At 35.6% G+C, this 16864-nt stretch overlaps 1 protein-coding gene across 1 annotated transcript; it reads left to right on the forward strand.

Annotated features, from left to right (window-relative positions):
* The first annotated feature begins 847 nt into the window (after positions 1-847).
* Positions 848-6994, forward strand: LOC144438713 (ganglioside GM2 activator-like). Its single transcript, XM_078127858.1, has 4 exons — positions 848-1016; positions 3158-3328; positions 4439-4591; positions 5066-6994. The coding sequence occupies exons 1-4, from the start codon at positions 870-872 to the stop codon at positions 5222-5224; spliced, it is 630 nt and encodes a 209-aa protein (XP_077983984.1). The 5' UTR covers positions 848-869; the 3' UTR covers positions 5225-6994.
* Positions 6995-16864: the final 9870 nt, after the last annotated feature.

Here is a 16864-nt window from a genome sequence, read left to right on the forward strand (position 1 = left end):
TGTTGACAAAGACCGAAGTGTGCATGCAGTCGAAAATTTCAGGTAAAATTTTCAAAGTTGTGTTTGGAACAAAAGTTAAATTCAATACAACAAATAAGTGTTTGTCACCCATTAAAGAGTTACAAAACATCAACAAGCTATGGCAATATTAAATATTCACTGAAATATTCCCCAAATCTTGTCAAAACATGGCTATTTTACAACATATTAAATAACCAAGCTTCGAGTAGCCGTATGATCTAGTCTATGAAAGACACAACATGTCGTACCTTGCCTTCACTGAGCCAGTATCCGGTACCCACTGGTATGATTGATTAGGGACGAATGACATCAATAATTTTTAATGTGTTTTCGTAGCTGTTGTATTATTTTTTTCATCTTCAGTTGTTGTACAATGCGCTGAGACGTAGTGCGTTTCTTAAGAATTAAATAATAATAATAATAATAATAATAATTCATTGTGCCTTCTTAGCCACTCAACATACTCAAGAATTCAAATAAGTACAGCGGCCAATTTGCCAGCTTTCATCATGTTTATCAATGGTCAATTAAAATGAACCAAATGTTTTCTAATTTGTACAGGTTGCGTCCAAGTTTCATTGTTGATTTTAAAGAAACAAAAAAACAAAAAACATTTTACATGTAACACACAATAAATAAATATGTTTTCCAACAGTACATTGATAAGTTGACATGAAAAACAAGGTACAAGTACGAAGTAAAGTTATACAAAGTTGAATGCATGCCAAGCATGGGATACGAAAGTCACAAAGGTCATGTCACATGTGTCCCCAAAATTTGCATATGGTTCGGCCTCGGACACATGGAATTGTGGGAAATATATAAACACGACAAGCAAGACGAGAAACATGAACATGTTAGTAGCACTGTCGGTTTTACTTTGCCTGAGTTTTAGTTATGTCGCCGCTCACCCGGCAGACGGACCACTGGATCTCAGACTACTCATGGATGTCCTCAGTATTCCACAAAAACCTCATGCAGATAATGCCACTCAGGTACGTAAACGTAAATGTGAGCTCGGCCAGCATGTCTGGCTCATGGTCAAGTCATGTATGGGCAAATCAAACATATGTGGGCCGTAGGCGTTAAACAAATGCATATACCGTTATACGGACACTTCAAAGAAAGTTAATGAAAATATGTCACTTACGTGTGATATTGTAATATCGAAAATTGGAAGGTTTTAGTTCGGATATTAGAATGCACTGGTACCCAAACATCATTTGATGATGTTCGCGATTGATTTATTTAGCCCCTAACGCAATTCACTTTTTTAGCGTAAGATTTTTGTTCACGTGTATTTCTGTCATGTGGTTGTTCTTGTTTCATTTGCGAATATCTCATTTCCATAGACCTTGGCAGTGTTTACACTATTATATTTACAGTGCCTCGAAGGACGGTCATAATCTCAAGTTCGACTTAATAGCTGCGTTCATAATTTGATTTATAGTTGTTCGGGGTTTTTTTAGCTTTTTTTTTCGTCCCGGGGTTTTAAAAAAAGGAAACAGCGGAACGATTAAAAAGAACAAAGTTCAAAATAAAAACTATCGTTACAATTAATGAAGCTAGGTCGATATTCGCATATTTTCATTACAAATAATACCAGGATTTGAATGAAAAACGCTGAATTGACGAAAAGATGGGAATTGTTTCTGAAAAATATATCGTGAGGGGCCTGGTATAGTTTAAAACAGAGTAGGTCATTTGTCTGGTGTTATCTTTACGTCTGGATGTATATTGTTTTGAACATAGATAGTCTGTGATTTGTTGTCATGATGCGCCGTGGCACAACCTTTAGCATGGCTTCACAACAAACACAATGCTCGGCCAGCCAGGTAAAGGGGCGTAACCTCAACAGCGTTTCAATCAACATGTGGTTGTCTCCTCACGTCACCTGACCTGGCAGGGTGCAACGAACTTTCAACATATCATGTGATGTATTGTGATGCTAAAGACAAAGGGTAAATACTAGTAATTAATCCCATGGAAGTATCACTGTGGGCTCAGACCAGGAATGATGATTCGTGGTCTGAGGTGTGGATGCATACTTCCATGTATGATACAGACCACTAAATGAAGAGACCACATAAAGGACAGTGAAAAAAAAAACAGTATCTTTTTGTTCTTCAAAATTGTTTTGCCAAAGAGGAAAAGCAAAAGCAAACTGACAGAATTCTGGCAATTTGCAGAAAGAAAGAAAAAAACGTTTATATTTATACTTTTAGACATTGTTCAGTAGTATCAATTAATTCAATACATTACAAAAAAATTTCTGCACAAAAGTTTTCTTAAAACATTACTGGACATCACTGCAACAAATAGTTTGAGGTACAGTTGTTGCCATGGAAATACAAATTATTTTGTGTAAAAATAACATGTTGAATATGCACATGTGACATTTATGATACTTAGCCAGAGATTACCTTTTTACATCAATAGTTCATAGTAGTGTAGCTTGTAGCTCATTATCTCATACATGGTAAAACTATCAGTGTGATAACAATTTCTGGTAAGGTGAAAGGTCAGATAGTGAGGAAAATCACATGATGTGTTTGGATAATCATGTGATCAGTGGGCATGCCTGAAATTGTTCCAGCAGTGATTTTTCTCATGAATTCCTAATAAGTGGCAAGAATACCTGAAGCTGTAGCAAAATGAAAACAGCATATTATTAATAAATGTATTTCAAGGCATTATTAAATCTGATTGCACCACAACCCTTTAAAGTGGCCATATGGATGAGGATTTGGTATTTATTTTGGATTTTTAATTTATAAAACAATTTTATCATGGCTTCCTACTTGAAAAAACAATGTGAAACAACATATGCCAAGTCCTTGTTTGTAACTCAATAAATTGCAAAAAATTCATGTGTAAAATCTTTGTTATTGTAGTACGTATAATAACAAACTTTTTTACACATTTTTGAGCTCTTTGCAATGTATTGAGTTACAAACACAGACTTTGTCAATGTCAGTGTTGTTTCACATTGATTTTTCAAGAAGGACACCATGATAAAATTATCTTATCAATTAAAAATCCAAAATAGGTACCTAAACCTCATCGATATGGCCACTTTAAAATCAGCTGATACTGATACTGTGATGTTCATTTTATTTCTCTTTTCTATTTACAGTTTGGGATGACTTGGAAAAATTGCGGTGATAAATCTGATCCCGTATCTGCTAATGTTACAATTACTCCTGATCCAATTCCAATTCCTGGCAATGTCCAGGTAGCACTTAATGCCACATTCAATATCCAGTTTGGTGCCCCATTAAAGGCAGTACTGACAATCAAAAAGAAGGTAATGATATATGGGTGACACTATTTTTAAGAATTACTTTTTCATGGCAACTATGGGTCGGTCGGGGGTTGGTTTTTTTAAAGTAAAAAAAATAATGTTTCTCTGCCTCCTCATTTCCTCCTGTCTATCTTCTTTTTATTGGATTCCTGGTAACAAACCCTTTCCCAGCATTTCTACACAATTGGCATGTTCTCTGCCTTGGCTATACTGTAGTAACTACCTCCAGTAAAGAATTATTTGAAGACTACCATCACTGCAGCTAGTCTAGAGGCTATCTGTGGCTTCAAATCTCTTATCACAATTTGAAGCCATGGGTATCATGGCATATCAACTCACTACACTGTACTGGGTTGACATGATGAGTTGATATGTCATTTCAAAGATTTGTAAGGGAACAGATCAATTATAGTATAATGTACGATAAAAAAACTAAAGGGGGTGGGGGGTTGAGCCATTTCAGTTCTCATCCTACAAAATCAATTTTACTTTTAATGGATGTTTTGCACCCCTAGATACAAATAAATGTCAAAATGAGAGAAATGGAAGAATTTTTGCTATAGTAAATGCATAGCATTAAAATAAAGTGTCAGCAAAAGAATATTTTTTACGCAGGCTTTATATTCATAGCACTACATACTACTACATACTGATTTGAAATTGATTGTGTGGTTTGAAGCAATTTCAATTTTAGCCAATAGAGGGGAGGAGGGGGGGGGGGGGTCTAAGTATAAGAGTTTAGTTTTTTTTATCCTACATTGAACTATTGATCTCACCCCCTAAGCAATAATCCCTTTAATGTTGGGTGTGATTCAGAAATAAAAGTCTGTAGCATTTTCTGTTCCTTTGTTCAAGAAAACTAGAATCCATTCCCAGTTCAAATAATCATTTAGTAAAGATATTTAACATTTCTTGAAAATGTTCAGGAAATCTGTCATTGACTTAATCTTAATCAAAGCCCTTGGGCTGCTCAGTGAAAAGTGTTCACATGTAGTCATGGCAACAATGTATCATAGAAGTAATGACAATTAGGTATTGTTATTTTTGTCTATCAGCTGATAATTATAAACAGAGAAATGACTGTTTTAGTTAATTATTGCCATTTGTTGACAGATTGTTGGTATTTGGGTTGAAATACCGTGTGTTGACAACATTGGTTCCTGTACCTATGATGACCTGTGCTCCCTGATTCCGTTCTCACCTTCCCAGCCATGTCCAGAACCATTCAGTACTTACAAAATACCATGTTATTGTCCATTTCCCAAGGTAAGTAAACAGTACTGCCCTGACCTGTTTTAAATCCAAGTCCATTTAACTGTACTTCTGTTAATATACAGTGGGATATACATACCTGCATTTATCTTTCTGATAAGGCACTAATCCACGACCTTGACCTTCATATTCAAGGTCAGTTAGCAATTTACTCCATATAGTTGCAGTTTTCCATGTATCAAGTGTATATGCCCATATTCTTAAAGGCGAGATTTCTGACCTTTGACATATTGGCTCTCAATCTCCGCGATCAAATAGTATTTTACAAAATAAACTTGAAAGTTTTTTTCCTTGAGACAACATGAATATCTTTGGAAAAGGTCAGAGGTGTGAACTAAAGGGAAAGAACAGGTCAATCTATGTCATTTACAATTTATCATAGTATATAGGGCTTACAGACTGCAATTCAATTTGCAATCCGAAGTATCCGGAAAACCTAAAACAATAATTATTTCATTTTTTTTGCAGGGTGTGTACAGTCTTCCAAAGAGTGATATTGCAATTCCACAAATTCCAGATCTTCCAAGCTGGTTAACCAATGGCGATTACGAAATCCATGCCGATCTCAGTATGAGTAGCCAGCGACTTGCATGCTATGAGGCTGATGTCTCCCTCGTAGCAGATTAAAAATTGAGAGGGCGAATTACTTCCTACCATACTAATGCAAAGAATTTTCCACACAACAATTCTGGGGTTTTTTTCTTCAGTACAATTACAACAGTGGACACCGAGCTTTCGTCTCACTAAAGCTAAGACACAAACTAAAAGTAATTACTGTTGAGATAATGTTGCTGTAAGCTATTGAATGGATGTCGGTTTATTTGTAATCACAGTAGGGTGGTGTTTCTGCAGACTTCCATGATCTGGCAGTGTACTTTTTTGGGGACTTCCTGTTGTGACAATGTATTGATTACTGGGTGATTACATCTGTACAACAAAGGCACCACTGTCACCCACTTGTGTAATCTACCACACTGAACAATTACTTTATTAAGTTTGTGTCTATCTAAGTAAGTGGAAAGCTTGGATTCATCTGTAGTATCACATTTCAAAATGAGATAAAGACACATTATTCAGGTTTCTACATTCCAGGGGAGTCATACATGTTTACACACAGATCTACACGTGGAATCAATTTATAGATCTTTTTACAAAAGTTTTTTATGCACTTGTATGGGAAATGGTGTATTTTGTTTTAAATATTCAAAAAAAAATTGATAAAAAGTTTGGACAATTTAATATATAAAGTCAGTTGCTTTGTATATAGTGATAATCCATGTCTAATAAAAATCACCTTGAAAACATAAATTTAGCTTTTTAGTACTAGCTAATAAACTTAAAGGAATGGAAGATATATTGTCAGAATATTGAAATTTATAGGAGTTTCCTGAAGCTGCACAAAAGGTGAAAGTCATTGTGGTGGTCATGTTTCAACCACATGTATACAGTTGTCAAGGAATTAGATCTGCCTTAGTGTTAAAAGCTTCCACATACCTGTCCATAGGTTCATCATCATCATTCAGTTCTGGTAGCTTCCTCTTTGTTGTAGAGCATATCCGTGGCTTCGAATCTCTTCTCACATCTAGCTCACTGAGGTACTGAGATGAAATTTCAAATTCAAATGACGCCACGCATAGTCATTAACATCATGTCTTTGTTGATCAATCAATCACAGAGTTCTAACCAATGACACTTGGTGTTTTATAGGGCAGTTACTTAATCTCCAAATATGGTACATATCAGGACACTTTATATCATTTGGACAGTCTGGGTTTGCTCATTTGCATGAACAAATTTTGGTTTATCGATTTCTCATTCAGCTAGATGGGTTGAAGAGAAATCTTGAGATTTGATGCCACAGATAACCTCTAGACTAGATCCACATTATCCACATTTATCGACATAAGTACTAAAAATATAAAATCTGTAAGAATATTAATATCAAATAGTGGATGGGCTTGGGGGTAACAATGCAGTCAAAGTATTTTTTAGTAAATAAAAATACCATAATCATGATAACATATTCTAGGAAGTAGCAGATTCTATTTGATCCCAGCTGAGTGCCATCATGATTCATATGACATATCTTTCTGAAAATACTATGCAAGGTAAAATTTATACTCGGGGGACACACAGATTATCTACAGGTCAAAGTTCATTGGATAGGTTGGTATGCCTATGCCCACCTCCTATGTATTATTCCTTGCCAAATGTTGAGAGTTCAGCTTAAAGTGGCACAAGCTGAGTATATAAGCTTTTTTACCTACCTTTCAACTCTGACCTACCTTTGAGCTATACCAACTCTTGGTATATAAGAACCATGAACATTTACTCGGGTGCTTTCATTTTATGCAGTAACCTATGCATTTCATCAAATATATTAGTTTCCAATAAAATTCTTCACCCTTTTGAAAGATGTTGTTTTGTGTGGAATTCTTGTACTACTTCTTACTTGGCATTGATTCAGGATTATGACCCACATTCACACCATCTAGATTAAAGGGACATGGCACCACCTTGAGACACTTTTATAGTACAAGTGAACTGATGTTCAATAGTGCTGATGGCATGGTGAAATCACAGGGGGCTCAGGCTCAGTTAGTTTTGTTTATGATAACAAAAGTAAATAAAAAAAATACTGACCCCCAAAGTAGTCACAATTGCGGGTATCTACAATTGTGACTATTTTGGGGTCAGTATTTGTTTGTGTTTGTGTTCATTTGTTTGTTTGTTTTCGTAAACAAAACTAACCGAGCTTGAGCCCCCTGGGGTGAAACGTCTGTGTATGTATGTGAACGACTTTAAAAAACTCAAAAACTGCCAGACTGATTGCCTTGAGATTTGGTGGAGACATTTCTTTGGGGTCTAGATGTAAAAATTTGAAATGAAAGTGATCTGATGGAACATTTTCAAAATCAGCTTCCGAAACCCTCTTGTACTCACATCACCCCCCCCCCCCCCACACACACACACACACACACACACACACACGGTCCCGGCATAGGCCCAGTGCAAGGCTAAATTCTGCTGTCCTCTCAACTTGAGACTTCGTTGTCCATTCCTCAGACCCCATGCCGTAAATAATATTAAGGTTCCCTAAGGCAAATGCGGCCGCCACTGAAGGCAGCTAAGTTTATCATCAATCGATGCGGTGAGGTTTGAGTGATGCGACAGAGACTTGTGGCGCCACCAACGTCAAATTATAACATCCACAGATGTAAACTAAATTTCGAATGCCTCCCGTAAGGGGCGATATTAACTAAGGAAGATTGCTTGATTTGACTCGGCCATATGGGATACTGGTATTACATAGGTGAATCAAATAGAGTGAATATGCAAAGGTCATTTACAAATATCGAACATAAGTCAAATACATGTTGAGAAATATCAAATGTTAGTGTTCTGTAGTTTCAAATAATTGATGATAGTGTCTTGGTTGTTATTATATAAAAAATATGCAAAGCAAGTAAACACATAAAAACAACAACAACAACAATAACAGCAAAATTGTACATATAACTTGACATGCTTAAAAGTACGAATATGAATATATGAATACGTTGATAGCTTCACACGCGGGCAAGTTCAAGCGCCCTCTCGAGACGACAAAGGATAATGTGAAAGTGGAATCTGTTAATTAAAATCTCTCATTAATATCGCACAGTACTGTATGTTTATCGAAATAATCAGGCATACGTAAATACTTGTCATTACTATATGTGCTAAGTTATGTGTAATTTCTAGCTTTAATTCTCATGATATAGCTCAATCATCAAAAGTTATTATTTATGCAAACTACTCCAGACATTTATTATGTATGTATTCAGATAGATAGACACGTAGACAGACAGACAGACACATACATACATACATACATACATACATACATACATACATACATACATACATACATACATATATACATACATACATACATACATACATACATACATACATACATACGTACGTACGTACGTACGTACACACACACACACACATACACACACACACACATACATGCATGCATGCATGCATGCATGCATGCATGCACGCACGCACAGACAGACAGACAGACAGACAGACAGACAGACAGACAGACAGACAGACAGACAGACAGACAGACAGACAGACAGACAGACAGACGCATATATACATACACAAACAGGAGGGAGGCTTAATGAGCAATCGAATCCGACCATTTCACCATGTCATTTGCATCATACTTAAAATGTCAACCGAACATAGCCGTATAAATAATGGAACAGTCCAGAAAATTACGTCGAGCTAACAAAAGCTGCAAAGACAAGGAGAAGTTGAGTGAACGATTACACATATAAACTTTACTGATGTAATTAGACTTAAAGCTTCAAGACCGAAAATCCGTCGCTGTCATCACCTTCGCAGCTCGACCACACACTACTACAGGCCAACTCTTAGAAGACCCGAAGTCACCGATGGAGTTATGGCCGTAGTTGCAACAATCGTATTTATTATATTCGGTAAGTGCAGTGAAAACTTTCGATTTCCTTCGATTAACGACTTGCGACAGTGTTTGTTCTTACTAACAGTAATGTTATATTCAGTGTCATAATTGAATGCATGATTCTGATTTTTGGTTACCAACTCATTTATGAGCTCCACATAAACAAACTCCTTGGTTTACACCTTACCATAACGGTAAGCACGTAGATAGACTTGAAGTTCTCTGCTGTGTTCCATTGCATAGTTTATACATTGCTGTGTATATATAGTTGTGTGTAGGTGTACCATATATGCACCTTGTTACCCATTCATTAGTATATTTATCACCTGTGAAACCAAGAAAATGGAGAGTGCTAAAAAGTCAAATTAATCAATCAACGAACCACATCACTTGCATTAATTAGCACCCTAATTTCTTACTATCGTACCTCCGAAGCGGATGACAAATGCTGTAGACTTTGCGTTTACAGGAGTTTGTGTAGATAGTGTCACGTGTAATGATTGTTGAGCACAGTACAGATGTATACACACTGTCTTGTTATAGAAGACAGTCAGAAACAAGAATTGTTGAACCTGATTTGACTATGATTACAATTAATTCATTGCCCTTTCGAGTATGGGGGGGGGGGTGGGGTGTTCATTTAAGCGCAACAAGATAAAAACTAAAAGCGTTGTGTAAGAAACAGGAGTAGAGAGTAATGTGGAAGTGAGTATCTTGTAGGCATTCTAAATTGAAACTAAATAATTATGTCGATACACAGCAAATAATATTCCGATCAACAGAATCCTGTCTGGTAGATGACTTTTTTCAATACCAACTTAATTAATCCAAATTTCTAAACATTGGTCACACTATCCTGCAACTGGACAATTTGTTTAAAACAGTTTTTGTAAATATAATGACTTATATATACTCATGATATCGAATAGTATTGAATCACCTGTTTGTAAATCTATTTGTGCATCTGTACACATAATATAATATAATAAATCCAACCAAATTGGACTTTTGGGTCCGCACCCAAAATCAGCTTCCCAAATGCGATCGCAATTTTAATAACCTGTTAAATAGTGTGCTACTTCTGAATAAAATCGACCCCCAATAAACATATACAATGTCCTCCTATTAATGGTATCTTAACAATCTATATTGAATATGTTGTAGTTATGGTCGAAGAAATATTATTCCATTTACAGTTTAGTGCAGCTTTAGCATTTTTGAAAAAAAAGGAAATTAACATAACCATGTGTCAATTTCAACAGTGAATAGATGTGTTGTCATAGACAAGGAATACACAGATCAGCAACGGGTATTGTTCTGCGCATGCGGTCTTTCTTCCTTGTCTGTGGTCTTGATTACTATGCTTGACAACAATGTAAAGTTAAATGATATCATATTCTGAGTATATGCCTCTGTGCTGAAAGAGATGATGAAATGAACAATCATTTTGTCTCAGTGTATGCACCTTGTATTGTAGTCAATAACCGGAAAACTGAAAATGTCACTATCCTTAGATGTCCCTTGGCAAATAAGAAACGTGTGTTGAGAACGCTGTCATAGATGATGTTTATGATACATAATGATAGCGGTACTACCATATACCTATAATTGTTTCCTGTTTTCAATTCAAACCCAAAATTGTAGATTTGTGGGTTACGTTTTGCCTGCATTTCTTTCAATGTAGCACAAAGACCTTATCGTTGTACGAATACTAAATTCGGTTTTTATTGGAAAGTTTATCGGGATACTTTATTCACGCCTAACTGTCATCCCTACTCTTAATTATACGATTAAGTCGAACGATAATCCAAGAAACTTTGTTTGGCAAATTCAATATACTACACACGTCACGGCATGTTTTGTGTGACTATCGTTTCGTAAAGCAGTATATTTAAAAAAAAAAAACCAAAAAAAAACGTGTTAGATTGTATTTAGAGATTACTTTACTTGAAATGATGATGGTAATAAAAGTGCCGATTTCGCATTTTCTGTGTAATCCCTATCGTATTTCCATTTATACGACACTTAATAAGAAGATTTTGTGGATTATAAACACATTTCTGTAAGTGTTACATCAATATCTATCAAGTCATGAATATAAAGTATATTGAATGATCGCCTCTTAGATTATCGATACGTCTAGATTTCAATTCTTTTAATTGTTTACAACTTTCATTATGGGATCTCTTGCCGAACCACTGAAACTGAAATATTAGTACATAGTGTTCATATATATTACGAACTTGTTGTGCTGTGTGAAACATTGATTCTTTGCCTGCCTGCCCCCCCCATATCTCTCTCTCTCTCTCTCTCTCTCTCTCTCTCTCTCTCTCTCTCTCTCTCTCTCTCTCTCTCTCTCTCTCTCTCTCTCTCTCTCTCTCTCTCTCTCTCTCTCTCTCAACTGATAACATACGCAGCAGCTAAAAAAATATCTTGTTGAAGTTCCAGCTACCAGATGGAAATAAATAATCACTTGCAGAGAGGCATATAACATTCCTAACATCACATGCATATCAAAATCAATGACAGTGGTTCAAAGCAACTATTATTTAAGCTAAAATCATAAATTGTCCAGTTTCAGTTATTGTTCCCTGAATACAAACATTTGGCGTGACCTTGGGGGTGTAACCCTCAACAATGAAAACATACTGAATACCCACATTAAAAAAGAAGAGAAATACAACAGTCTTCAATGCATCAGATGCAGCGGGAAATTTCTTGTGAAAGATGCGTGTCTAATATAAATACTTACTGTACTTTCGGCTAAATTTGTAATGAGTGATACATGGGACTTGGTCTATGTTGTTTTATACTGTTTTATTTTAAATTAGAAAAGCTTAGTAATTTTTTTCTAAATATAAACTCTAATATACCTATTTCACCGCTTATAGTAGTTTTTCAGTACTCTACTCCAGGGTCCAGGGTGATATCCCCAGGTGTATTTCATATACTTGCAATAATAATCTCAAGGAGCGTTCAAGTCATGCTTGTGGCTGGTTATAAGTTATAAATAGCGTCTCCTTCATCGCACATTTTATGGCGAGTTTATTGTATTGATTGATGCTGGACTCTTAACATGATTGATTAATCATATCAGTCGGCTCTTTAGAATTTAATCAAATTTGCCGCTCTTGGGAAAATTGCCATTGGTTTTACGGTCTGCTAGATTTTAGAATGATTATTGTTTCGATGTGCCTTGATATTTACATAATGTTCACAATGGGACACTGATAAGATGTAGACTGATACACACTTTGGATCTAGAAATTGTTCAAACAATAACCGTGTTGTTCTCGTTTTCATCAAAATTTCAACCGAGCGTTCTTTGAACCTGCAAGGGCCGACTGACAGATCCATTGGGGCGTGGATATGAAAATACAGGTCGTATAGTCAATTTATCTCAGCTGATGTCAATTCTGTGAAAAGACAATTTTCAGTCCAAGCAAGTCATATGAATCAATTTCCGGATATGACCACGGTCGTGGTTATTTCGCTTTATATTTTGCGTGGTAATACACCCGAGGCCTTAAAAATGATGGAATAAAAATTAAATAACAGCATTAACACACCCATGGAAAGAAATGAAAAAAGAATATATTTTAACATCGTTTCCATGTCGTTGGAACGTAATTACAATCGTAGTGTCATTAGGTTATATACTTTATTAAAAACAAGAAGCACAGTAATCGTGTTCATCATGGTAATATTGCAAACGTCTTTCTTATAACTTAAGGGCCATTATAACTTGACACAATTATGTTACCATCAAATGCTACTTGTCGAATGAAACTAGCTGGTATTTATGCATAAACATATGAAATGGTTCAAACTACTCAACTGTTATTGGCATATCTTCAGGAAACCATTCTAATCAGAGCTGATCATTTTGTACTCATCAAGGGGAGCGGTTTTGACGTTAAGTTTCCAATAGTCGCCAGCGCATCCGGACTTAGACCGAGAGACTCCGGAAAAGGGCGATCACCGACCCCGAGACAGCCTCTTTAAATTCCATAGAAAAGGGAACAATATTAACCGTTTAATATAAAATCATTTTCCGTATAACCTACTCAACCTAATCAGATTTTTTTGGTTCAGGAGAATTTTGTCGCCACCAATTAACACATGAGACGTGTGTGTGTAGGAACTACTTCTCAAATTACAGTTAAAATGTGTTATATATAGTGAGCGCTTCGAACTCTTTGTAATAGTGTAATTATTTTGGGAATGCCAACATGGATGATAGATTTTTGTAATTATATAAATATTTCTGTAAACTCTGTTAGGACAGCAAAAGAACTGAAAATATTAGCTCATTAAATGCTATCAACTTATTACGTATATAAATGTTGTCGTTTAGGGAATACGTCATCGCAGACTATGTGTACTGAGAGCTGTAACCAGAGGAGCCAAACGCTTAATTATGTTTATGCAAACTCCCTAAATATATAAACAAACTAACAAACAAACAAACAAACAAACAAACAAACAAACAAACAAACAACAATAATAATAACAAACAAACAAACAAACAAACAAACAAACAAACAAACAAACAAACAACAACAACAACAACAACAACAACAACAACAACAAAATGTCATTACTGATAAACACGACAGAGTGATTACATATCACGTCATATCAATATATGAATGTTTCTATATGCAACGAGAATTACAATGCGTTTTCCTAAATATGCAATGGTCGTACCGCGGATAACCAACCAAAGGGGCTGTTGTAGGGACCTATACTATGTTTGAAAAGCTTTTTCGAATAGCTAATTAAAATCTTTAAATTGAGCTTTGGCCGTTGGTGAATATTGTACGACGTTATAGTGTTAGCCAAGATGGTCGAAATGGGTGACGTGATTGGTTCATTTATTAAATTATGTTTTTTTTGTCATGTACACTTTCCCAGTCTAAGTTCTGTCATCCTTTTTGGTGAAAACAAATAAAATGAATCATTTACGATTTTAATTAGCTATTCAAATAGCGTGCCCAGGCAATTTGAAAAACTGATGTGTCTGTTAAAGGTGATTCAAAATGCTAACATTCACTATTGCTATTTTACTAGACGACATGTTTGTGAAATGTATTCTGGTTTTAAAACTTTAAAAAAGCGTCTGCAAACACCTTAAAATGACCTTTTTTCAGTCAGTTTCCTTCGGATTTACTTCGAGGGTTTTCGGGTATTTCCGGTCCCACCTAGACCACGGGATTTTGTGACGTCATAGAGGGACATCGTTAGCATGCAGCCTATTACAATTTAGATGTCAACTGAACTGGTGAATATGTGAGTTCTAAGATCTTCTAAGTGTGTTTGTTTTAGCAATGACGAATCAATTTGGCATATTTTTATGAGTCTGTTAAGTGAGTTTCTTTTGGTGAGTTTCTTTCCCTTATAGCAAACCCATATTTTTATGACTTGAAAAACAGTATGCATTTTGTAGGGACCTTTTATCATATAACCTCCAAACAGACGACCAAAGAATGTTCCTGGTCCTTTTGAAAATAATAAAATTCATGTGGGGTTTCATAGATATATTTTCAAGAAAAATCCACGATGTATTAATTCTATTTTCAAATTGAGTTAATTAACACAGTATTCGGTTGTCTCGCTGCCAGACTCGTGACTAACATCTCTTAGCTTTGCAAGGCGCATGAACCCCGAGTCGCGAGAAATGGGGGACTTTTGTCCTGAGGACTAGTCCCTCAATTCTTGCAGCTTCGCCGCTCGGGGCGCACTTCGCCTAACAAAGGGAAGATAGTCATGAGTCCGGCAGCGAGACTAAGTATTTGGCGGCCATATTGGATTCTAAACTGGCTTAATTTTGATATCATTTTAACCTCTATTTATTAATAAACGTGTAGGGTAACCCTTGATTTGTTGTTGTTGATTTTAACTGAGGATTGGTTTATTATTTCTTGAAGAACAAAGTAACAGCACAAGTTTACGATTTTTATTTCCGAGGGGAACACTATGTTAATTGGAGGATCTATACTCTACAGAATGTTTTTGCAATAGAATCGACATGTTCTCCAGACAGTACACTGTACTCTACAGGCCAGTGAACGTATCGGAATGTTCCGTTAATACTATATGTTTGTTACATGTATACAAAATCAAAAGTAATTGGATTACTAATTTTCGCTCGTGTGGAAATACAACAATATATAAACAAAACACAAAGAGAAACGCGATGACCCAAATCGACCAAATATGCTTCAAGTCTGACTATCTTTTGCCATGTTGACAGGGTATCACCAGGTCAACAAAGCAGTAATGCATGGGGCTTTAGCACTCCATTCCATTATGTACGCCCTAAAAGCATTACAGGATCCTGCGACTCTGATCTGGTATTTTTTTTGTCCGTTGAATTGACATTCAATTACACCAAAGGTCGTGCTATCTGCTCTCTTGATGTAGGAAATTTTGCTGCAGCTGTCGATTTTGATCTTTCTTAAAACCACATACTATTGAGGTTATGAACTCCTGCATATTGCTGGATCATTAACTCCATCAGATTAGACGTGAAGATTAAACGTGAAATGATGTCTGATGCGACTTATCATCGACTATTAAAGACCTCCGGTATATAATCTATTTCAAAGCACGTCCAGAATGAATCTGGTAAATATATAACATTCGGAATAATCATCAATTTCTAGCAAATATCTTTAGACATCCAAATGAAAAGAACCGATCGATTGTATTTTCAGAATTATAATGATGTTAAGGTAGAATATGCCATGGAATTAAACCCTTTAAACTTTTGCTGTTACTTTGTTCAAAAGATCACCTTACACAATTTTGAAACAAAGTTCAAAGTGATATCAGAATTTAGTCATTTTAGATTCCAGTATTATGGCGACCGATCGCAAATACTGCATTAACTCTGAGACCACCAAGCGGTCTGAGGTTAACTCTGTAGGAAAACAAAAGACTGATGATTTCCTTGAAGACAAGATGGTAAAGCCCCAAAATTATTTTATAATTTCAAAAAGGATTAGGAACAAGCTTTCATACGGCAAAGTCGGGAGAGAGAAAATTTGAGTTTCAGGGAATGTTGTCCACCAGGTGCACTCTATAATAACTAATATACTGTGAGAAGTATATGTATATATATATGTGTGTGTAATTGCATATACAAACACAGGGTGCAGCGAACATGTAATTGATTGATGGATCGATCGATCTATTTACTGATTGATTTATTATTTGGTTGATAGATTGAATGATTAATTTTGTGATGAAATATTATTTTGTGTGTGATATTGATCAATTGACTGATTGATTTTTGTGGTGATATAAAACTTGTTTGTTCTTTCCCTGGCTACCTTTCTCTCTTTCGCCTATATGTAATTCTCTCTTTATTGACTTAATAAAGGCATGTCCATTATTCTTCTCTTATCTTAATGAAAACACCCATAATCTTATAATTGCCAAGAGACGGTTACATTAACACTTTGCTTTATCCCTTATCTTCTGTGAGATTATCACACTCATTCATGCATTAACTGGTTTCTTCCTTGTTTGAGTGCTTGTCCGGTGTGATAATCACCCAGTAGATAAGAGATAAACCCGGCTAGTTATGAGATTAGGAGTGTTTTAATTTAGATAAGAGGAGAATAATGGACAGGACATTTTTATTTAGTTAATAAAGAGAGAATTAATATACAGCTGAAAGAGATAAAAGTAGCCAGTGGAAAGAAGACGAAAAGTTTTATATCACAACAAAAACAATCAGTCAATTGATCATTATCACCATGGATGTATCTCCTAAT

The sequence above is a fragment of the Glandiceps talaboti genome, chromosome 8 (assembly GCF_964340395.1).
Source record: "Glandiceps talaboti chromosome 8, keGlaTala1.1, whole genome shotgun sequence".
NCBI classification, from domain to species: Eukaryota; Metazoa; Hemichordata; class Enteropneusta; family Spengelidae; genus Glandiceps; species Glandiceps talaboti.